The sequence below is a fragment of the Crocodylus porosus genome, unplaced genomic scaffold (assembly GCF_001723895.1).
Source record: "Crocodylus porosus isolate Cpor-Errol unplaced genomic scaffold, CroPor_comp1, whole genome shotgun sequence".
In the NCBI taxonomy this organism is placed as follows: Eukaryota; Metazoa; Chordata; order Crocodylia; family Crocodylidae; genus Crocodylus; species Crocodylus porosus.
In genome coordinates, this window is record NW_017728925.1 from 11,033,100 (window position 1) to 11,051,176 (window position 18,077).

Consider the following 18,077-nt stretch of genomic DNA (forward strand, 5'->3'; position numbering starts at 1 on the left):
TCTGAGAATGAACTAACAGATTGAAGTTAGTGAGTTAATCTAACTTTAATAGGAACAAACAGGAAAGGCACAAGTCTCGCTGCTCAGTTTTTCTTCCCCAGAAATACAGTGAGACAATTCTGCAAAACTTAAATTTGTTCCAATTTTAAAAACCTTGCAGTTTTAGGCTTCCAAAAGTCATTTTCAGTAATGAAAAAAAGCATGGTCCATCTCCAGCACCAACCCCCTGAGTATCCAAGAAACCAGATATTTGTATCCAAGCACAACTATGTTTCAAGCAAAAAGCAGCAAGTGTAAGCTTTCCTCATTAGGCAACAAATTTGCCCAGAGTTAAGAATTAAATCAGTCCATTACACATATTCACCCATACTGGAAGAGTAGCCAATAAGCATTTTCTGGTAAGAGAAGGTTTATTGACCAATTACAAGTCTTATTTAAAAATCAGAGTGAAAAAGGTCAGCAGTATTGATGTTTATAAATAGGGCTGGCAGATGTTTGACAGGGCCTTTAGTTGAATCCTTATAGTAATTAAACATGTTCCCAGAAGCTTTTGAAGCTGCCTTCATCTGTTCCTTAATAGTAGGTGCCTTATAATGTTTGGGGGGAAAGCAAGGAAAGAGCAGAAACATACAAAGCAGGTTTGATTTCCATTTCTGGTGGTTGTGACTATGAAGCCAACAATCCAAACAAGAAGCTTCACTGGATTTTAGCCAACAACCTTTGACATCGTTCTAAGAAAGCTGAAAAAGCACCAGCATAAGCACAAATTGAGTACCCAAATTTACATGTCAAAACAGCTAAAAAAAAGATATTACCTCCATTACAGGGACATTGTCATGGATTTTGCTTTAGTTGTTTTGTTTTGTTTTGTTAACTCAGCGTTGTTTAAAAATATTCCCCTACCAGGTTAGACTTCCCACACCGCTAACGCTGTTTGGCACCAAAGGAGATGTTCATACTGGCACTGCATAAAATCAAAGCATAAGGACGTCACCTATTGGTTCCAACAGAGCAGAATGCACCAAAGGTGTTTTTGTTTAAGGAAAAATAACTACATACCCACCTTTCAAAGCAGGTCTGGGAATATGTCCAACCAGAACTCTGAGGAAGGGTCCTCTGAGGAAGACATGAGAGCTCTGTTTAAAAATTGCTGTACAATCTTGAGATCATTTCCACATTGAATGATAACTTGGTGAAAATACGCATGGCACATGAGCCAGTGTTCTACTGCATGACTAACAATCAATACCTGATTTGAGAAAAATCATAAGCATTTTTAAACAATGATCCATAAGGGACGGGCAGCCTCTCCACAGACGGTTCTTTCTGAACTGACCAGCACAGGCCTGAAGTCTTTTGGAGCTGTGGCTACTGAAAGTTTCCCCCAGAATAAAAACACAAGTCCATTGCCACTTATGTACCACAGACAGACAATTAAAAAATGGTAATGTACCCTTTAAAAAAAAAAAAAAGGGCTTGAAAAATAATAAAGCATTTTGGTTTTTCCACAGCTTCTGATTAAGTTCATTTGTTCCTTTGCAGATTGCAGCATCATAAAACACTACAAATCATAATAATAATCCAGCTTTGTGTATACAGTTTTGCATCCTTTGTGACAATAAATTTTTTCCTCCTTGGGGAAATAGGTCATTTCATCAGCTACTTCGCTTACAATGTCTTCATCCACAATGTAGCCACGTGATTCAAGTTCCACCCTGACACACATTTTCACATGCTTATACTCCAGAGGTAGGAAGGGGACAAAGAAGTCAATGAGATTTCTGTCTATCAGGCTGCTGTGCCAAAAACCACCTGCAAAGAAAATAGAAGAAAGAAGGGTATTTTCTTAGGCAGTGATTCACAGAAAGCATTTTCTTAAGTAGCTGAGGCATCCAATTCATTTCTAAAGAGGAAGAAGGCTGGGGCATGACATTTCACTAAGCAGAGCTACTCATCATGTTGTGAAGGTGCACAGCAACCTCTCTCAAAGACAGCAGCTCAGTGCTATGGGCAGCACGTGCATTGGAGAGCATTCTGCTAAAAAGATTCAAGCAATTTGCTGAAGATTCAAAGCACGTGAAACAGTGAAGCTTCATGGGAATCCTATAAATCCCACTGGAGACCACTCCAACAGAAGCATTTGATTCTCAAGTATACTCCAGAAAGGAAATGCAGAAAATCAGTGCAATTACCAGACAGGGAGGCAGAACCACCAATCCAAACACAAGGATTTACAAACCCATGGTTAACAATATTACTCACTATTCTTATTATTGAAAACAGACAGAGAGACCACATCATTCAGTTCTTTGAGGCCTATGTCTTCCCTTTTCTTTCCATTTCTCCAGTAATCCAGTGCCACTTCTGTTATCTTTTCTGCCCCTGCATTGCTATGTTAAGGAGAAAAAGTTTATGAGCTGGATACTATTTCACGGGTCCCCAAGTCTTAGCACTGTAAGCGATTCAAGGCCATTCCTTACCTGAGAAAGATGAAGATAGCTTGTCGATAAGACACCCCATCAAGTTGCTCATAATAATCTAAGAATGGTTTAATGGAGTCTATGAGTCCTGCATGCATTTTATCCATTTCATCAAATATAAAAATTGACCTGGCACAGTCACTCACGTTTCCCCGAATCCAGGATTGCAGGTCATCCTACGGTACACAAAGATACAAGGATGTAAGCTCCACGTGCACAAGATCATACTGAACACACAGAGCATGCGATGACTTTAGATCCCCGTCTTTTGTATAAAAGATCTAACATCAAATTGTCAACCAGCATAGCTTGGACTTCTTCACTGAAATTTGTATCAGAGCAATAAATAACCAACTTCCAAGGGAAGCGGTGTTAGCTCCTACCCTGGGGGTCTTTAAAAAGAGGATTGATGCCTACCTAGCTGGAATCATTTGAGCTCAGTTTTTTCTCCTGCCCAGGCAGGGGGTCAGACTTGAAGATCTACAAGGTCCCTTCTGACCCTATTTCTAGGATTCTATGATAATGATGAAATAATACCGCAAAAGATTTGCTGAGGGTTCTTCAAATAACCTTAAGAACTCAGAAAATGAGCTGCCAGAAATAATCTACTCTTAGGAAAAGATTTTGTGCAAGCATCAGAGAGGACAGAACTGTATGTTAGCCAAAAAATGACAATTAATAAGAAACAGAGATCTAATAGGACCAAGTGATGCCCTATACAACATGCTACTTCCTTTGGATGACACTTTGCATTTACATAGCACACTTCATCCTTTGACCTCAAAGTACCATACATATACTTATTAGCTCAAATACAGTCAACAAGAAGCTCTGTTCCTAGCTTTGCCAGTGACCAACTGTACAGCCTTAGATGGGAACAAAATCTAGAATTCATGATGTCTGGTTTTATCCTTTAACCACTAGCACATAATCTAATTGGAAGGAATTTAAAACATTTGAAAATGCGTGATTTTGTTCAGAAAAGTGGCTAATCTTACTCAAGTGTTTTCTTACATCACATAAGAACACTTACGTTTTCCCACCACCTTCCACCCAGTCAGTCATCCGCAGGTGGCTGCTCATTGCACCAGGTGGGCGGAGTGCATGAAAAGCAGCTGGAAGCTGGAGCCCCAAGCACTAGGGCAGAGCCACCTGACTGTAGCTTCCCCCACCAACACCCTGCCTGGCTGGGCACATGCTGCCAGGCTCACGTCCTCACAGCTGCCGTCACTGCCCCATACTACCTGCTGGCACAGCCGGGGAAGGAGGACGTGATGAGCAGTACCCAGGCAGCTGCAGCAGTCCCTCCAGGAAGCTGTGTGCACTGGCCAGGGCCAGGACTTTCAGCAAGTGCAGGCAGGACTCAGACCCCAAACAGAGCAATGCGGAGACAGCTACAGGCCAGATACAGTCAAGTGGTGGGTGCCCACCTCTGAGCCGGATCCAAACAGCTGATGAGCCAAATCTGGCTCACAGGCCATATTTTGCCCACCCCATGTCTGTGTGTTCAGAATATAATATAAATATTCACCAACTACTGAACAGGTGGAAAAGGATCAACCATAATTCACAGGAAGAAAGGAGGGTGAATTGTCCAAAAAAGTCAGTGGCAAAGTCAGAACAAGAACTCAGAGAAATGCCATTTCTTGCGCACAGTCTCTCTGTCTCAGGTAGTTTTATGACCCCATTACTGGCTCACCCGAGCACTTCATGATCTTTGTATAATTGGGCCATAACACTCCTTGTGAGGTACTACCCCTACTTTACAGTTAGGAATTAAACCCGTCTCCCAACTTCCCGGCTTTGGTCACGATACCTGTTTCAATCAATCTTAAGGTTTTCTATAGTACCTATCAGCATTATATCCAAGTGTTATACCCAATTGTATCCAGAATCCTGGTTATCATCAAGTCAACTAGACTGTTGGACCAAAATATACAACAGGGACAATGAAAGGTCTCATACTTTCCCTCTCAAGAGGGATATTAAAAAGGTGCATAAACACCATCTTCTACACCAGCGGTTCCCAAACACTGACAGATTGCACACCACCAATTTAAAACAATACAACCTTAAGTACCACCAGCAAATTTTTGTCCTATAAAGGAATTATAATAAAGCTGTTAGCACAAACCACTGACAGGTGGCCTGTGTACCCCTGGTGATACATGTACTACAGACTGGGAACCATTGGTTCTACACCCTTCAGAAAGGGACAAAAGGGCTGTCCCACACAATCAATCCTCAAGTGTGACCAGCTCCACAACGTGCCCTTACCGTATATTGCCTGATGAGACTTGCGTGTGGAAAATGCAAAGTGGACACAAACTGATGGACGTATCTGCTGTTCAAGCCTGACTTGTAAATGTTCTCTACAATGATTTTACTGGCGTAGTTCTTGCCTGTGCCCGTCCAGCCATGCATCGAGAGGGCGAGAGGCTTTTTGGGGTTCGCATTGCTCAGAAAGCCGGTCACGGCTTTGACAATCACCTTCTGCGCGAGGTGCTGGCCAAACAGCCTCTTCTCCAAATCCTGCTGCAGGACTGCGACGAACACACCAGCCAGGGCATGCAAAAAAGGGAGACGGCAGGTTTAAAGTCAGAACTTGGGAAGCAGGAGCCCTTTTGGAATGCAGACCTGAGGAACCCGCTTCACCCCTTTGAGGTAAGGGCTGGGCTGGCTGGAAGAGAAGCAACCTTCCTCCCTAATGCAGAGATGTGGCCTGGGGAGACTAAACCCTGCATGGGATGGGCTGATCCTAGGGATGGCACTGCCCTGATAGCAATGATACCTCCACCCTGCTTCACAGGAGCCTAGGGCTTGGGACACACATGCACACCCTGCCCTTACAGGCAGTTCAGGGGCCCACACCCATCCGTCTGCGCTCCGCAGCCCCAGGCTCGGCCTGCCCGCTACACGCATCAGGGCCAGCCCTGCCCCCAGCTCCCCTCACGGGGCGCCCCAACCCCTCTCACGAGGCAGCCTCCGGAACAGGATGCCCTCCCACCACAGGCCAGCCCATGGGGCAACCCCCTCCCTTCACAGAGCAGCGCCCCTCACCTGCCCCGAAGTGCCGACCCGGGCGCGGCCCGCAGCACTCGGCGAAGAGGCAGTAGAGGGGCCGGTAGGAGATGTAGCCCGTGAGCGCCGAGGCGGCCCCGGCCAGCGCCAGCCCCAGGCTGACGGGCTCCACGGCGCGCGCGGGGCTCAGCAGCAGCAGCGCCAGGCCCAGGGCGGCCCCCGCCGCGCCCCACAGCCGCCCCATCCCCGGGCTCGCCGGGCCCCTGCCCCTCACCCCTCACCGGCGCTTCCGCTTCCGCCGCTTCCGGTGCCGGCATTTTGGTTTGGGGCAGAGCGCCCGGGCGGCCATCTTGGAGCGGGCGGGGTGGGCCATGTGACCCGGGCCCTGCAGCTGTAGCTGGTCAAGACCGGGAGAAGCTGCCCTGTTCCTTCAGATGCAGTCGTTGTACTTGCACACACACCGCCCCTGCACAGGGAGCCAGGAGCGACCCAACCCGTGTCATCTCAGGGCAGTACACCAGAAACGAGTCCAGTAGTTGGGAATATTCCCGCCCCCGCCATCAGTCCAAGCAAACAAAATGCAGGCTGCAAGGTGCAGAGGTGACTCCCCGCAGCCACGGAAAAACAGCAGCCAGCACAGTCGTGTTATGGACCGTCCCTGTTGTTTGTTCGAGCCGGCCTGGAGCAAGGATTTCAGAAATTTTGCATTATACGAAATGTGCTGGGGTAAAAGGAAATGCTCCAAGAATGAACAGATTGAAGCTAGTAAGTTATCCACCTTGAACAAGAACAGACGAAAAGCACAAGTCTCGCTGCTCAGTTTTCTTCCTCCAAAACAGTAGGACTGTTCTTCTGCAAAACTAATTTGGGTCCAATTTAAAAAACCACGAAGTCTCAGGCTCTCAACAGTTATTTTCAGCAATGAGAAAAAAGCATGGTCTGTCTCCAACACCAACCCCCTGAGTATCCCACAAACCAGAGATTTGTATTCAGGCACAATTATGTCTCAAGCAGAAGGCAGCAAAAGCAAGCTGTCCTTCCTTATTAGGCAGGAAACTTGCCTAGAATGAAGCATTAAGTCAGTCCGCAACTCATATCCACACATACTGGAAAGGTAGCCAATAAGCATTTTTTGATTAAAAACTTTTATTGACAAAATACAAATCTTATTTAGAAATCAGAGTAAAAAATGTCAGTAGTACTCAGATGTATAAATATGACAGGCAGATATCTTATAATAACTTTAGCTGAATCCTTATAGTACATAATTCTTTTTCAAGGTAGTGTTTTATTTTCATCTGTTCCTTAATAGCAGCGCTTCATAATGTTTGGGGGAAAAGCAAGGATAGATCACAAACATACTAAACAGGACTGATTTATAAACATTGGTGAGTAAAGCAAACTGTCCCTTATGCCAGCCACCCAATAAAGACTTAAGATGTGTGGTCAGTTCCCAGTGCCTGTGACTGAAACCATCTGAACAAGACACCCCAGTGGATTTTACCAACAACCTTTTACATCATTCCCACAAAGCAGGAGAAACACTAGCATGAGAACAAACTGAGTATCCAACTTTACACATCAAAACAGCTAAAAATAAAGGTTACCTCCTCCACTGCAGGGACACTGTCATGGATTTTGCTTTAGGGTGTGTTTTTTTCCCCCCAGCATTGTTGAAAAATAGTCCCCTAGCAAGCTGGACTCCTCACACTGTTAATGCTGTTTGGCACCAAAGGATTCGTTCATAATGGCACTGCATAAAACCAGGTGATAAGGACCGGATGTCTTATACCAGGTTCTCTCACCTATTGGTTCCAACAGAGCTGAATGCACCAAAGGTGTTTGTAGACTAAGGAAACTGCCCCCCCCCCCCACCCCCCAGGTATTCACCATTCAAAGCAGGTCTGATGATATTCCCAACTACACCACTGAGGAAGGGTCCTGAAGACACAAGAGTTCTGTTTAAAATATGCCATACAATACCAAGATCATTTCCACATCAAACAGCGTGGAAAAAACTGGCATAGCACGTGTGCCAGTGTTCTACTGCACAACTAATGATCAACACCCGCTCTGAGAATAATCATATGTTAAACAATGATCCATAAGGCGCAGCTTCTCCATAGACACTTCGTTCCTAACTGAACAGCACAGGCCTGAAGTCTAAGGCTCTACAGTCACTCAGTGGCACAGAGCCAGGAGCAGAGCTTATTGCTGACTACATTTGAGCTAATAAATGAATGTATGGCCAACTGAGGACAAAGGAAGAAGTGTGCTCCCTAAATGCAAGGTGTTACCCAAAGGAAGTAGTGTATAGTATGGGGCATTACATGATCATAATGGAACTCTATTTCTTATTAATTCTTATTTTTTGCTAAAGTACAATTCTTCCCTCTTTGTGGATTCTTGCACAAAGTCTTTGTAGAAGCTGTAGCTACTGAAAGTTTCCCCTGGAATAAAAATGACAGTGTACTGCCACTTATTTAAATCAGAAAGACAATTAAAAATGGTATTGCTCTTTTCTAATAAGTAAATAAATAAATAAATAGTGCTTGAAAAATAATAAAAAGTTTTGGTTTTTCCTGAGCTGCTTATTAAGTTCATTTGCTGCTTTGCAGATTGCAACATCATAAAACATTACTATTGCTAATCAAAATCAGTGTTGTGTATAGTTTTTGCATCCTTTTCAAGAATATATTTTTTCCTTCTCAGGGAAGTAGGTCATTTAATCAGCTACACTGCTCACAATGTCTTCATCCACAGGGTAACCATGTTTCCATTTCCACCCCGACACACATTTTCACATGTATATTATACTTCAGAGGTAGGAAGGGGACAAAGAAATCAATGAGGTTTCTGTCTATCAGGCTGCTATGCCAAAAGCCACCTGCAAACAAAAAAGAAAAAAGCGCAAGCTTAGATACCTGAGGCTTCTACCTCATTTGTAAAGAGGAAGAAAGCTGGGACATGACATTTCACTACGCAGAGCTACTCATCACGTTGTGAAGGTGCAGAGCAAATGTTACTGAGGGTGCAGGAACAAACTATCCCAATGCGCAGGAAGACTAGCAAGTACGGCAGAAGGCCAGCTTGGCTTAGCAGGGAATTCCAGTGAGCTAAAACACAAAAAGAAAGCTTACAAAAAGTGGAAACCTGGACAAACAACTATGGATGAGTATAAGAGCACTGCTTAGGCATGCAGGGATGAAATCAGGAAGGCCAAAGCACAGCTGGAGTTGCAGCTAGCAAGGGACGTGAAGGATAAAAAGAAGGGTTTTGACAAGTATGTCAGCAACAAAAGGAAGATCAGGGAAAGTATGGGTTCAGGCAAAATGGGGGAGGCAACTTAATGACAGAAGGTGCAAAAATGGCTGGAGTGCTCAATCCTTTTTTACCTTAGTCTGAACAGGCAGGTTCAGCTCCCAGACTACTGCACCTGGCAGCACAGTTTGGGGAGAAGATGAGCAGCCAACAATGGCAAAAGAACAGGTTAGGGACTATTTAGAAAAGCTGGATGTGTACATGTCCATGGGGCTACACAGGTGCACCCACTGGTGTTGAGGAAGCTGGACAACGTGATTGCAGAGCCACTGGCCATTATCTCTGAAAACTCCTGTTGATTGGGGAAGGTCCCAGACAATTGGAAAAGGGCAAATATAGTGCCCATCTTTAAGAAAGGGAAGAAGGAAGATCCAGGGAATTACAGACCCATCTGCCTCACCTCAGTCCCTGGAAAAATCAGGGAGCAGATCTGCAAGTAATCCATTTCTAAGCACTTGGAAAAGAAGGTGATTAGGAGCAGTCAGCATGGATTTACCAACGGCAAGTCATGCCTGACCAACCTGATTGCCGTCTATGATGAGATGACTAGCTCTGTGGATGCAGGGAGAGCAGTGGGCATGATATACCTTGACTTTAGTAAGGCATTTGATACAGTCTCCCACAATATTCTTGCAAGCAAATTAAGGAAGCAGAGGTTGGTAAGGCAGACAGAAAACTGGCTGGATTATTGAGCTCAGAGGATAGCAATCAATAGCTCAATGTCTAGTTGGCAGCCGATATCAAGTGGAGTGCCCCAGGCTCTGAGAACAGCTTGGAGGTAAGGGTGAAGCTATGGGGAAGGAGGAGGCCTTAGTGGTCCTGGGCACAACCTAAAACTGCACCCTCCTGAGATAGGGAGGCCTGGTAGTCCTGCCTGTGGCAGGGCCAGCAAATTCCAGGATAAAGGACCTCCTTGGTGTATGGTGGGTTGGGGCACTCAGTGTGTCACACTGACTACATCAGAGACAGTAATGGGGTCAGGGACATCCACAGAGGACCCCTGTGCTTGCTGGGGTGCAAGATCCCAAAGAGGAGTAGCGGAGGCCAGGTTTGCTTTGAGAAGTGCCTGAGCCTGAAGGGATGGAAGACCCCGTAAGAGAAGCAGTTCAGTCCCTGAGAGAAAGGGCAAGCTATGGGCCAGGCATGCTGATGAGGGGGGTGTTCGACCCCAGGACACAGGGCAGAGTAGATGCCTCAGTGGAGGTGGTGTTGTAGAAGTGCACCTGAAGGGCTGCATGGGGACGGCAGCTGTGAAGCCCTGTGAGCGAGGGGCATGAGTTGGGGCCTGTGAGCAGGGGCTTGAGCGGAGGCCCTGCGTTGGGTCCAGGGAAGTCTTTGGGGGCCAGAGGCCAGTTGGAGGGTGGCACAGAAGCTGCAAGGAAAACAGGGGCAAGTCACCAGCCCCTTGGTGGAGACCCCCTTGATGGGGGAGTTACCAACCAATGTGATGGGGGCAGAGTCAGCACAGCACCTGGTGAACTGCCCAGCGCTTGCTCACATGAGGATAGTGGGAGATGCCCAAAAGGCTGTGCACTTGCTGGCCAGGGAGTGAAGAGTAGCAAGTCTGAGGACCCTCTGGGTGAGTGCAGGGTGACTGTGATCCCTGTGAGAGAAGGGGCGGTACAAGTGAGGCCCAGAAGGGTGGAATGAAAGACCAGGTGAGAGCCAGTGGAGGGTGAGAGGCCTTTGAGAGGGAGGTGGTATAAGTGTGGGCCTAGCAGTGCAGAGTGAATGAGACTCAGTGCTGTGACGAGTTGGGCCCGGCCTCAGGCCAGAGCTTAGCACAGCTGCTGGCAACATCTTCGAGGCATGGGACACATAGGGGTGGTCAGAGCATGTACGTTTGACCCTTGTCAACAGGGCAGTCAAAGGGTAGCCTCCTGCCTAATTAACTCAATGAAGTAGAGGCATGGCAGGAAGGCGGCGTTGCCCAAAGCCAGATGGGTGGCCAGTACTCTGGTTGGGGAGTTCCCACTTGTCACACTGGACAGTAAGCTGGATATAACCCAACTGTGTGCCCTTATTGTGAAGACGGATAACAGCATACTGGGCTGTAATAGTAGAAGCACTGCCTGCAGATTAAAGAGGGGAAGACTCACTTCCTATTCTGCACTGGTGAGGCCACATCTGGAGTACTGTGTCCAGTTTTGGGCCCCCCACTATAGAAAGGATGTGGACAAGCTGGATAGAGTCCAGTGGAAAGCAACAGAAATGGTTAGGGGACTGGGGCACATGACTTCTGAGAAGAGGCTGAGGGAACTGAGTTTATTTAGTTCGCAGAAGAGAAAACAGAGGGGATTTGATAGCAGCCTTCAACTCCCTGAAGGCGGGGGTCAAAAGAGGATGGAGCTAGACTATTCTCAGCAATGGGAGAAAAAGAAGCAATGGGCTCCAGTTCCAGCAAGGGAAGCTGAGGTTGCATATTAGGAACAGTCTCACTAAGACAATAGTAAAGGACTGGAACAGGTTACCCAGAGGTGGTGGAATCTCCATCCTTGCAGGTTAAGACCAGGGTAGACAAAGCCCTGGCTAAGATGATCTAGTTGGGGATGGTCTTGCTTAGAGCAGAGGGCTGGACTAAATGACACCCTGAGGTCCCTTCCAACTCTAACTTTCTATGACAACAGCTCAGCACCACGCACATTGGAGAGCATTCTGTTAAAAAGATGCAAGTAATTTCCTGAAGATTCAAAGCGCGTGAAACAACAAAGCTTCATGAGGAAACCTACAAATCCCACTGAGGACCACCCCAGCAGAAGTATTCGATTCACGAGTATTCTCCAAAGCAGAAAAACAGAAAGCCAATGCAATACCAGACAGGGATGCAGAACCACCAATCCAAAGAGGGATTTACAAACCCATGGTCATCAATTGCACTCACTATTCTTATTATTGAAAACAGACAGAGACACCACATCATTCAGTTTTTTGAGGCCTATGTCTTCCCTTTTCATTTCTCCAGTAATCCAGTGCCACCGCTATTATCTTTTCTGCCCCTGTATTGCTGTGTAAAGGAGAAAACGATCATGAGCTGGACGTTGCTTCGCAGGGCCCTCAGGCTTAGCACTGTAACCAATTCAAGGCCATTCCTTACCTGAGAAAGATGAAGATGGCTTCTTGATAAGACACACCATCAAGCGTCTCATAATAATCTAAGAATGGTTTAATAGAATCTATGAGTCCTGGAGGCATTTTATCCACTTCATCAAATATGAACATTGACCGGGCACAATCACTCACATTTCCCCGAATCCAGGACTGCAGGTCCTAAGGTACACAAAAGTACATGGAGCTTACATCCTTGTATACAAGATGACACTGAAGATGCAGAAAGTGCAAGGACTTTAGATCTTTTGTTTTATATAAAAGATCATAAAATTGGCACCTAGCAAAGTGTGGCCTTCTTCCCTGAAATCTGCTTCAGAGCAACAAATAATGATGAAATAAAACCACAACAGATTTGCCTAAGGGTTCTTAAAATCAACCTTGAGACCTCAGAAAGTGGGTTGACAGAAATAATCTGCTCTTAGGAAAAGGCACTGTACAAGCATCAGAAAAAAGGATATGTAATAGGGCCAGGCCCTGTTCCTATAGGTGTAGAAGAGCCTGAATACCCCCACACCCTGAATGCATTCCCCTACACCCACCCCAGACCTGGAGGGACTTGCCAGAGGCTGAGGACCCAGGTCCAGGGACCCAGTAAGCCTCCAAGCAAGGGAGCTAACCCAGGTGTGAAGAATGAGGGACAGCCAGCCATGTGAACCAGCAGGGGAGAAAATAAAAGATGCTGAAAGCAGCCTCTGGTAGAGCAAGGCTGCCTGGAGCCTGGGGTTAGCTGAGGTCTAGCAGCCATAGAGAGGTTCTCTTCCTTGTTTGTGCGTCTGTTTGTTGCACAAGCCCTGCAGGCCTGCAAAGCCTCTGAAATATAAGAGGCTGTAGGGCAAGTGAAACCTGAGAGTAGCCTAACAAGCCAGAGGCATGAAACCAGCAAAAAGCTAGTGGCGGTTTATTTAACTCTCTTTCTTTTGCACCTCTTGCAAGCCCAGGGTGGTGATGCTATGGACTTATCGGCAGCAGAGGCAAGGACCCTGAACAGTGGGTCCTTAGCTAAACCCAGCAGCAAAAGTCAAAGTGGTCAGCTTGGGGTGCCTGACAAAACATGCCTACCTCCGCTCCACACAAAGCTACCCAAAACGGCGTACAGGTCAGTACGTTAGCTAAACAATGAGAATGAATAAGAATTGGAGATCTAATAAGACCACGTAACGCCCTACACAGTACACTACTTCCTTTGGGTGGCACCTGGCATTTAGGCAGCACACTCCTTCTTTTGTACTCAGAGTACTGGGCATCCACTTATTAGCTCAAGTGTAGTCAGCAAGAAGCTCTGTTCCTAGCTATGCCAGCCTGAGATAGGACTGTACCTTCCTATACAGCCTCAGATAGGAACACAATCTAGAATTCATGATTTCTGGTCTTATCTTTTAACCACCAGCACATGATCGAATTGGAGGGAATTTAAAACATTTGACAATGTGGTTTCGTTCAGGAAAGTGGCTAACCTTATTCAAGTGTTTTGTTGTATTGTATAAGTATTTACCACTATGAAATGCATTTTTTGCCCTGCCTGCTTAAAGAACAAGACAGGCTGACTTAATAACCAGGTAAGGGGCTCAAAAAAAGTAGTGGCTCATAATTTGGAGGTTTGCTATTCACTTCATCCCAGCATGTAGTTGAGGCAATGCCAAGAGCATGCCCAGTTATTGCCACGGTTAAAATGAGCTTCACTTTCTAGCACTGGCCATGGTGATATATTTCACAAGAGGTTTGTTGACTTAAAAGCCAAAGAAGCATAATGGAAGGGCTGCCAGGGAGAACAAGAACAAGCCTTATAAGACAACATCACTGAGGCAGGTAGACTTCTAGCTCTGTAAATGGCCTGCCAGACCATCTGTTCCTCTGAGACTTCAACATAAATATGCTTTTTGAGGACATAACACTTTGAAATATTTTCAATGAGTGTCTAGGCATTCAGAATATATATAAATATTTATCAAATAACTCACAGATGGGAAAGCATCATCCACAGTTCACAGAAAGAGAGGAGGAGGGTGACTTGTCCAAAAAAAGGTCAGTGCCAAAGTCAGGACAAGAACTCAAAGACCTGCCATTTTTGTGACCTTGCACATGAACTGTCCCTCTCAGGTAGTTTTATGACCCCATTACTGGATCCCCTGAGCACTTCATGATCTTGTACATCTAGCCCCAACATTCCTTGTGAGATGCTACCCCTATCTTGCAGTTGACAAATAAATCCCACTCTCCCACTTCCATGCTTTGGTCAAGCCTTGTAGCAGAAAGCATGCTCAAATAACAGCTATCTATCATCTTATGCAACAGTGAAAAAGAAAGGTCTCACACTTTCCCTTTGGAAAGGCATGTAAAATTGCATAAAAGTTGTCTTCTAAACCCTTCAGAAAGTGACAAAAGGGCTAGCCCTCAAAATCAGTCCTCAAGTGTGACCCTCTCCACAACGTATCCTTACCGTATATTGCTCAATTTCACTTTTGTGTGGAAAATGCAAAGTGGTCATAAACAGATGGACGTATTTGCTGTTCAAGCCTGCCTTGTAAATGTTCTCTGCAATGATTTTACTGGCGTAGTTTTTGCCTGTGCCTGTCCAGCCATGCAACGAGGGGGTGAGAGGCTTTCTGGGGTCTGCATTGTTCAGGAAGCTGGTCACTGCTTTCACAACCACCTTCTGCACGAGGTGCTGGCTGAACAGCTTCTTCTGGAAATCCTTCTGCAGGGCTGTGATGAAAACACCAGCTCCCACAAAAAAGGGAGACAGCAGGTTTAAAGTCAGAATTTGGGAAGAAAGAGCCCTTTCCTAACACAGACCCGAGGACACCCAGCTTTACCCCAAGGCAAGGGGTGAAAGGGCTAGGCTGCCTGGAACAGAAGCAACTTTCCTCCCTAATGAAGAGACATGGCCCAAGGAGACTAAACCTGCACGTGGGATAGGCTGATCCTAGGGGCGGCACTGCCCAGATAGCAATGAAACCTACAACCCCTCCCTACTTTACAAGAACCATGGGCTTGGGACTGATACACACCCTGCTTTTGGCAATGGTGGGATAGGGGGGTGCCAGAGTCCATACCAGGAGTGGGCAATTCATAGATTCAATTATTTCAGCTGGTGGGCCACTTACTGAGTTTTGGTGAGCTGTCAAGGGCTGCACATACAAAATCTTTCAGAAGATACCATTTTAACAAGTTACAGAGAAAAACAAATACAGTAAGAGCTCTGTTATCCAGCATCCCCCGAGAACGGGGGATACCGGTTAATCAAATGTGCACCATCTGGTGCACTGCCCGGCATCACTGGGCCAGGGAGGGGGGCCCTGTGCAGGCTGCTTTGCCCTGGGCAATAGGCCAAAGAAGTGGCAAAGAAAAACTTGGCTCACAGCGGTGAAACAGGAAGTGCCCCAGAAGTGGTACTTCTGGTTTTGCTTTTGCCGTGTCCCTCAGATGCCGGTTAATAGAATTTTCTGGCTAATAAAGTGCTGGTTAACACAGCTTTTGCTGTAATATGCTTTAAAAAAAAAAAAAAAAAAAATCAAACAACTAATGTAGCGTATTTTAAATTTAATTTAAAAAAATTATTGTCCTGATTTATGTTTTTGCATATTTTATCAAATGACTGTATAACAGCTCAAAATAGTCTTACTCTTATATATTGCAGGGGTGGGGTGTAGGGAGCTGCCCATGGGCTAGGTCCTGGGAGCCAGCTGGTGGGGGGGAGGAAGAGAGGGGGCGAGGCAGGGGGGTGTATGCAACAGCCTGCCAGGTCAGGGCAGTGCAGGTCTGGCCCAGCTTCCCCCCACCCCCATAACTGCTCTCAAGATGCTCAGCATAGGGTTGAGCCCTGGCTGCTGCCACCTAGACCCACTAACTACACTGCTGGGGCCTCGGCCCTAGCTAGTGCACACAGCTTCCCAGTGGGGCTGCCTTCCTTCTGTTCAGCCTCCCACTAGTGCTTATTCAACATGTTGGGTGGCCAAGTGGCTGGAAGGTGGCCAGGAGCTGGAGTCCTGCACACTGGGGTAGGAGCTGCCAGGCTGCAGCTCCAGTTCCCCCTGCATGTGGCTGGGCATGTGGTACTTGGCACACATCCCTACGACTGCTGTTGCTTCCACGTGCAACCTGCTGCCCAGAGCACCACAGCAAGGGAAGGAGGAGAAAGAGGCTGGAGCTTTGAGATGAGCCTGCTCAAGCATATTCAGAAGTGTCACGTGGTTGGGATGAACCAAAAAGGATTTTGCCCCATAATCCCAGCCTAACCTCAGGTCTTTCTTTAGGGCTACGTACTTGATATGTAGTATTATTTTGCATCTTATTGGTAAATATACACTTTTGGTGGCATCCTAACTCTTTACCCTGTAAGTTGTTACTAATAGGGGTGCACCGAGAACGATTATTAAGCAGCCATATTGTCCAACAGTCCTTTTACAGGCATGCAGACCGACAGCTTGGACAGCAAAGTCCAGCCAGTAAATCTGTGGGGGCTGGCAGACAGAGGCCCCCATGGTGAGGGATGGAGTGGGGCAAGGGCTGCCCAACGAAGGCAGTGGATGCAACTCCAGGGCTGGGGGTGGGATGGAGCCATGGGTGGCTCATCCAGGGGGTACAGGGTGGTGGTCAACTCCCTACCATTGCATGCACCCCTGGGGGAGGCACGTGCCTCCCAGACTTGTGCATGGGTGGGCTGAGGACCAGGGGCTGCGCAGACCTCTTCCCGGTGGGGGGCTGAGCCAGGGCTGCGCTTGGAGTGGGTGGCAGCACTAGGAGGGGGGCTACAGGGAATTTTGGGGAGGCTGTAGCCCCCACCCCCGCTCAGGAGTCCGCACTGTGGAGCAGGCAGGGGACGTGCGGCCAGTGCAGGGCTGGAGGGAAGGGCAGCAGAGCGCAGCGCCCCAAGCAGGGGCAGTGTGAGGGGAGGATGGCGGGGCTCCAGCCTTGCTCTACAGAGGGCAGAGCCGGCCCTCCCGCAGCTCGGCGCCTCTCCCGGGGCGGCCCCTCCCTCACGGGACCGCCCCGCGCACCTGTCCCGACGTCCCCGCCCGCAGCACTCGCCGAAGCGTCAGTGGAGGGGCCGGTAACGGACGTAGCTCGCGATTGCCGCGGCCCTGGCCAGCGCCAGCCACGTGCTGACGGGCTTCAGGGCGCACACGGGCCTCAGCAGCAACGCCAGGCCCAGGGCGGCCCCCGCCGCGCTCCGCAGCTTCATGCCCGCAACCGCGCCGCGGACTCTGGCCGCCGCATACCCGCTTTCGCTTCCGCGTCGGCTGCTTCCAACTCCGCGACCTTACTTTGCAGCAGACGCCCGCCATGTTGGAAGGGGGGCACGTGACCACCGCGCGCCTGCGCGGGGCCAGGGGTGTCACGTGGGCCCTGGCGCTCAGCGGCTGTAGTAGCACGCGGGATGTGTGGCGAGCTCCGCGCCTGAGCGCGCTGCGGGGGGCTCTGCCCTTCTCTGGGCCGGACGAAGCAGCCCGCCGGATACATAGAATAGCGAGCCCTACGTTTTGAAGGGAGCAGCAGTGGCCCTCTCCACTGCCAAATCATAGCGCCTGGCGCTGGTCCCACGCACAAAGCTCGTGCGCACATCCAGGCACTAGCCAGACCCGGGCAGCGGCTGCTCCGCTAGCATCAGGCAGGGCTGGTTGCCTGGCCCAGAGAACCGGTGGCGATGGAGAGTTTCATTTGCTGGAAAGAAATGGTCGTGCACTACGCCCCAGGCTCTTACTTTCACCACTTTATATTTGGGTCTAGAAATCTGACTTCACTGAGTACAAGGAACTGGGCTGCAGCATGAGGAGCGGCACGACAGGAAAATAGGATGGACGGAAGTTATGAGAAGTGTGCTGTGAGCATCTGTATCAGCTGCAGAGTCGGAGCAGGAACTGGCTGGTCTCGAGGAGCTCCCACAACAGCTGCTGTCACTCCTGCGTAAACACAAGGGCACTCTGCCACCTCCTGCCATTCCACCTTCGCTCTTTACATTATTTTCAGCTTGCTTTACATATAGGACTTCATTACAAGCAGCACCAAACAAAGACTTCTGCATACTAGAAATAAAAAAGGTGACATCACTAATGACAAGTGAAAATACATTTCTTTTTTTTTTTTTAGGTTCAAATTTGTTTTCCTCAAATGTTACAGCATCAAGCAGAACCTGCTCTTTGCTTACTT

At 47.8% G+C, this 18,077-nt stretch overlaps 1 protein-coding gene and 1 pseudogene across 1 annotated transcript; both read right to left on the reverse strand.

Annotated features, from left to right (window-relative positions):
- Window positions 1-20: 20 nt before the first annotated feature.
- Window positions 21-5,759, reverse strand: LOC109313934 (torsin-1A-like). The gene is made up of 5 exons (XM_019540775.1): window positions 5,541-5,759; window positions 4,758-5,023; window positions 2,481-2,656; window positions 2,263-2,390; window positions 21-1,812 (listed from the first exon to the last, which is right to left on the reverse strand). Exons 1-5 carry the CDS (start codon window positions 5,743-5,745, stop codon window positions 1,562-1,564), a joined length of 1,026 nt encoding a protein of 341 aa, XP_019396320.1. The 5' UTR covers window positions 5,746-5,759; the 3' UTR covers window positions 21-1,561.
- Window positions 5,760-6,627: 868 nt separating this feature from the next.
- Window positions 6,628-17,213, reverse strand: LOC109313937 (annotated as a pseudogene).
- Between the last annotated feature and the right edge of the window lie 864 nt (window positions 17,214-18,077).

Coding starts and splice junctions, on each gene's coding strand:
- LOC109313934 (XM_019540775.1), bottom strand. CDS start 5,745: ATGGGGCGGCTGTGGGGCGCGGCGGGGGCCGCCCTGGGCCTGGCGCTG. Junction 5,024..5,540: donor GGGTCGGCACTTCGGGGCAG/GTGAGGGGCGCT, acceptor TGTTCGTCGCAG/TCCTGCAGCAGGATTTGGAG. Junction 2,657..4,757: donor GTCTCATCAGGCAATATACG/GTAAGGGCACGT, acceptor TGTGTACCGTAG/GATGACCTGCAATCCTGGAT.